Below are 6000 nucleotides of genomic sequence, written 5' to 3' on the forward strand. Positions count from 1 at the left end.
ATCTCTCCCATGGCAGTGGAAGGTACCCCAGTACCAGAACCTGCTGCCTCTCAGGCCCACTATCAGGAAGCTAAACCAAAAAATGTGCAGTAACCAGGACTCAAGCAACGTACCCCTAATGGGATGCCCATCTCCCGAGGGATGGTTCAAACTGCCACCACACCAGCCCTAGTAGTGACAACATTTGTAAAAGGCTTAACAGTTTGCCAGCCAGAGCTCTCTGAAATCCCACGATAATAAGTGTTTGTAGGACCATGAGTAGACACAATTCTGACGTGCTTTTGAAATCATCAAAGACATTTAATGTATTTGGGATAGCTTTGCTGGGCTTTCTTACAGTCATTGGGTGTGTGGGGGGGTTGGGGGGAGGGTGTGAGTGGGGAATTCACTTGCACATGGTTTTACGTGCAAATTCCATTAAACAGATTGATTCATGTTCTCTGACTATGCTGGTTAGCAAGCTATATCATTCCCAAACAGCCTGCTCCACAGACATGCCCCTGCACTGAGCATGGGGCCTGGGAGGATTCTTGGTGCCCTTTACATTCTTGGTCCCCACAGATATGCCCCAAGTGTAAGAGATCTCCAGCTGTCCAGAAGGAGCTGCAGCAATGGGCTCTGCAACATGGGGATTGGGGTGGGTCCCCTTGCCAAGCAGCAAACAGGCCATGGGGTACAGATAAAATAAGCAGCTACTTCACCCTCTTCCTTAAGCCCTGTGAGGCTCACTCTCAGCAGGTGGACCCGTGAGTAGCATAAACCTGCACACATCTGCACGCAACAGTGCTGTCTCCCTGGGCAGTCTGGTTCAGGAACAGCCAAGGTCCCAGGGATCCTGCCCCTCTGGGATCCTGGGGATGACAAGCTGGGAGCTGGCAGAGTGAATGAAGCCCACTGGCAACTTCTGGATTGCGTTTCAGATACTGGTAGTAACAATGTTAGCAATTTGTTCTCTTGGAGAAAATCACGAGAAGAATGCTGGAGAATCAAGAGGAACATGAGGTGAAAGAAAAGCAACTCCTTTGATAGGATGTCCTTCTACTCTCAAACCTCCATTTGAAGGAACACAGCCTCCCGCTCTTTTGTTCACACACCCAGCCTTGCGACAAACACATGCTCCAATTTGCAACGAAATGGAAATACAGCAGTCATTGGTAACCAGGCCCTGCGTATTGTTCCCACACAACCCCCACTGCCATCCGGACCCTGGCCCAGGCTCACCCCACACCCCTGATGACAGCCGTGGACGTGAAGCAGAGGCGCTCCACACGCCCCCAGTGTGCTTACCTCCAGCACAATCTCCTTGAGCTGGAACTGCTTTTGAGCAACTTTGTCAGTAGACACCACCGGCGCGTGGTAGTAGAGGCAGAGCAAGTCATATTTCTTCAAAACCTGCTTGAAGTTCTTCTCCGAAAGGCTCACCACCCGGTCCTTGCCATCATACGTGGGGAAGTTGAGTCCCTCTTCCGCCCAGCAAGAGGACAGCAGGTAGATCCCCACAACAAACAGGTGAGTTCTCTTCATCTGGGACGAGTTTGCCACCACCTTCCCCCAAAGCCAAAGCGCTGTGTGCAGAAGAGAGGATCAAAGACAGAGGCCTAGGGGCCCAGATGAGCCCCCTGGGGAGGAGCAGACAGAGGCTGGCTTTTCCTCAGGCCTGCGTGGTTCCTCTCCTTGTACCCAGTGGGTTTGGGACAAAGAGTGGCTGAGTGCCTAGGCACATGCGCAATAACAGGAAGGACCCAGTCGGGAAGTTGCCAGGCCCAGCCCGGGATACCTTACATAGCTGGGCCCAGCCCCTGTGTCATTGGGAACTCCATTTTTAGGATGCAGTTGTTTCAGGCTAAAAATAAATCATGCAATGAATATAAAAAAAAAGTTAGATATGACACTGTGGAGGGAGTCACTGATACAGCCTGTCAGCCAAGGGAGGAGGGAGAGGAGAAGAATGTGAACGCCAGGAAGGAAGGAGGTGGGAAAAGTCAGAGCAGAAAAGGTGCTCCAACAGGGAGGGAGGGAATGAGGGAAGGACTGTGGTCCCCTGAGCAGAGGGGCAGGCCGGAGCCCATAAGTGGTCCCTGGAATATTCTTGCCCAGCTGTGTACCCCTATGGTGGCTGCACAGCCTGTCCCCATCTGGCAGCCACTGAGCCGCTACAACCTGCTGCAATAGGGGAGTGACATGGAGTCCCACAGTGAACTTCATGTGCTACACTTCTCCTCCCTGCTTAGGAGCCCTTCCCAAGGGACTGTGCCTTCAGGGCCCTGCCAGCCCTGCACAAGCAGGGCTCCCAGGACTCAGCCAGCTCAGCCCCAGGCCTGTTCTTTTTTCCCCTTATTCCCTGCCCACAGCCAAGCCCTGCCCATACCAGGAGAGCGCACCCTCATTGTCAAACTAAAGATTCTACAGGGCATCCCTGCAGCTCTCTTGGGCTTCCTGCTACCACCCCTCTCATATTTCTTTTCTTTTCCTCCTATATTAACCCCAATCCAACAATGCACCCTTTTCCTCTTCCTTAGAGGCCAACTTTTGCAGGAGGTATGGGAGCCTCCTAAAACTTTTCCAAGTTGTTTCAGTTTTGTTGGGTTACCTTTATTTAGAATTTGCTCTACTTTTCTTAATAATGTGTGCTAAAAAAGAAGCTGTTACTTTAAAAGGGAAAAAAGAGAGAAATATTTAAAAGCAGAGTCTTTTAATTCCTACTGGCTCACAAGTGACACAGCTGCCAGGGCAGGGAGCCGTCGCTGGCTGTGGGTTCTGCATGCCCCTCAGGAGACACAGCCAGTGAGTGCTGCAGGCCAGGTACTTGCTCCCCACGGGCTGGTCGGGCCTGCCTCTTATGGAGATTGAGGTGTTCATGGATAGCATCTTAGGTCCCACCTTTATTTCCTATTTGCCTTTGGTTTCTCTATGTTTGTTTTCCCTTTGTCTTATTGCTTCCCGACTCTAGTTTGTAAGCCATTTCTGAGCCACCGCTACACCCTGCCAATCAGCCAGGTCATTCCAGGGCTGCATGCTGCCCAACCAGTGCCCCACAATACTCTCCTTGTTCACATGATCACGACAAGAGGAGTGAGTTCCTGCGCCACTGCTCTGGCAGGTGCTTTTAAAAATTTTCTTTCTTTCCTTCTTCCTTCCTTTTTTTTTTTTTTTTTTTTTAACAAAAATGGGGTAAAACAAAATAAATGGATCAGCACAAATGAATGCTAACCATGCTCACCATGTATGATTTGTGCCCTTGCTTTACTAACAATCTCTAGCCCTTCACTCTGTGCAGCACCCCCTAAAATCCCTGTATCTAACCCAGCCCCTTTATGAGTGCCTTCTCATGACAGCTGGAAGAACGAGTTTCCATGTGTTGCTTAATGGATCAATTTTACAGAGTTTGAAGTGATGCTCTTTAGGAATTTGGAATCGAATGCATTTTTATGGAGCATTTTGTATGTACAGATCGTTCTACTTGTGGGTAGGATATGGTGAGCTCCCTCCTGCAGGAGTCAGTCAGCATCATCCAATGGACCAACGGCGCGCATGTGTGTGTGTGCACCTGCGGGATGACAAGCACGTGTGTGTCATCAGGAGCAACTGAGAAAGGCAGGACGGAACCATTGCGAGCCAGTGATAGCAGACATGAGTGTTGGTGTGGGTCACGAAGACACGCCTGCTTGAGAGGAGCCCATGGGAGCAGAGACTGGAGCAGAGGAGAGAGTGAGGTAGGCAGAAAGTGGTTGAGGAAGGTGAACCCCCGGTTGAGGAGGAGCTCCACGCAGGCTGCGCCCCAAGCTACTACCCACTCCTTCCTTCCTCCTGGCTCAGCTTTCCAGCCGGACAATCTACAGAGGCGTGAGAGCGTCCCTGCCAGGAGGGCAGGAAGCTTGCAACTCCCTGCCTGTGCGCCCTCTCTCGGTTCTCCTGCTTGCAGGTTGAGAAGAGGGTAGGCTTCTGGGATTTCCCAGACCGCCTGCATTTGCTTGCATCACGGCGGGCCTGAGGAAGTCTGGGGAAGGCCACCTGCGGCGGGGGCTCTGACAGCCGCCTCTCACCCGCCCAGGCTTCGCTCTTCTCTTAAGGGCTTGCCTGGCGCCCTTCTGTGGCTAACACGCTCCACCTAGTGCACAGAGCTGAACATGGCATCTTTATTTCTTTGCTCCCAGGTCTGTGCGGACCAGCTAGGGAAGCAGCCCATGAGCTGAAAAGAGAAAAGCAAGGAAAGAGAAAGGAAGGAAGAAAGCGAGCGAGCAGGAAGAGATCAATATTAGCGAGAAGAGCCTCAGACATACCCCCCTGCCTGTGGTTGGATTCCTGCTTTTGATATTTGCCACCTCCTCAGGGAGGCCCTCCTGGTGACCTCGTGAGGCTGACATTCACTCCCCTGCACACTGTCCATCTTGGGAACACTCCATCCACGGGGGATGCAGCCCCTCCCCCAGATAAATGGAGCTTTTCTGGAACAGGGACAGAAAGCATGGTTTGTGGAATTCCTCCAAGCCAGCCTGTTGCTAGTCTTGGTTCTTAGGAAATACACATTAGGTAGACTTGAAGCACTAACCTGTGCCACGTCTTACTTTATAAATCACCATCCATTTAGCTCAGTCATCCCTCTTACCGACCCTATGAGATGGGTCGTTTTCACACCCCCTGATTAACAGATGGGCACACAAAGGCACAGGATATTTCCCTAGTGAGCCGAATGGCATGACTGAAAAGGAAGAGCTGGGGTTTGAGCTCAGTGGTGAGATTCTACATCTGCCTTCTGCCACCTGCCACAGCCTGCTAGTAGGAGCCACAGGGGAACTCACAGGGTCGGAGGACAAGCCAGGAATGACTGCAAAGTGGTAGCTGGCTGCCCGCTTGGGTAAACTGCTGCCTCTGAGATGGGTTCTGGTTCTTGGCCCTGGAGGTAAGAAATCAATCAGTGTATCCACTGTTCATGAGCACCATGGGAAAAATATAGGTGTGAATTATCCATTAATTTCTAATGAATGAAAACCCAAATTAATTACGCTTATGACAGCATATGTTTGGACTCTGACTCTAGAATATTTTGGAGGCATCTCAGTGTGTGAATTGGAATGCGGGTCAGATAAATGAATGAATTGAGTTATGAATCCACCTGTAAATGTATCTGCAGGATTAATGTATCTGCTTCCTCTTACCCATGTCTCAGCACCAACACTTCTTGTACATTTTGTCTTTGCATGGTCGTGTGCTCTAGGCACAAACGAGGCATCCTAATGACAAAGACTGAAGGTAGTCAGAAACTCCACGATAGTCAAAAGCTTTGTGGCTGCTGAAGGGGAGACGAGCGCCTGAGTCAGGCCTGGCCCACCTGGTCCCTCTGAAGGCCATGTGTGCTAATGTGTTTAACCTGAGGTACTCAGCGGTTCTATTTTGTTTCTACCTCTTCAATTATTAAAGAGAGAGAGAGAGAGTTCCCACCTACTGCCTCACACCCTAAATGTCTACCTTCAGCTTGCCACAGCCAGGAACCTGAAATTCAACCAAGATCTCCCACATGAGTGGCAGGGACTGAGCTACTGGAGCCACTCTCTTTGTTGCCTTTCAGGGTGCCTATCAGCTGCAGCCAGTCACAGAGCCAGGATTTGAACCCAGGAACTTGGAGAGGAGAAGTGAGTGAGTATCCTAACCAATGTCCACCCTCACACCCCACTGGTCTTAAGTGGCAAGACATTTTGCCATCATTTTTGAAAACTGAGGAAGATGCTTTAGTGCCGTTACTATAAGCTGAGCAGTGCCAGGAAAGGTCTCTGGAAGCACTTACTGTGTGCCAGCACTGTTAGGCATTTCACTGGCAACAATGGCTGTGAACCCTCACATCCGCCCTGAGCGGTGGCATTCCCTTGCCCAGGGTCACACAATAATAAGTGACAAAGTTGGGATCCGGCAACTGAAACCAAGGCTCCAGAGCAAATGTCACCAGCCAGTGTACCGTGCGATTCTGGTAGATGCTCGGGGCAAATTGTCTATGTATACAAGGGT

At 50.8% G+C, this 6000-nt stretch overlaps 1 protein-coding gene across 1 annotated transcript in view; it reads right to left on the reverse strand.

Annotated features, from left to right (window-relative positions):
- Positions 1 to 1638, reverse strand: part of CASQ2 (calsequestrin 2) — a 64961-nt gene extending 63323 nt beyond the window's left edge. The window contains exon 1 of the mRNA XM_004581876.3: positions 1288 to 1638. Within this exon, the coding sequence (XP_004581933.2) occupies positions 1288 to 1524 (237 nt within the window). The 5' untranslated portion in view covers positions 1525 to 1638. The remainder of the gene's footprint in view (positions 1 to 1287) is intronic.
- Between the last annotated feature and the right edge of the window lie 4362 nt (positions 1639 to 6000).

This window comes from Ochotona princeps, chromosome 2 (assembly GCF_030435755.1).
Source record: "Ochotona princeps isolate mOchPri1 chromosome 2, mOchPri1.hap1, whole genome shotgun sequence".
Lineage (NCBI taxonomy): Eukaryota > Metazoa > Chordata > Mammalia > Lagomorpha > Ochotonidae > Ochotona > Ochotona princeps.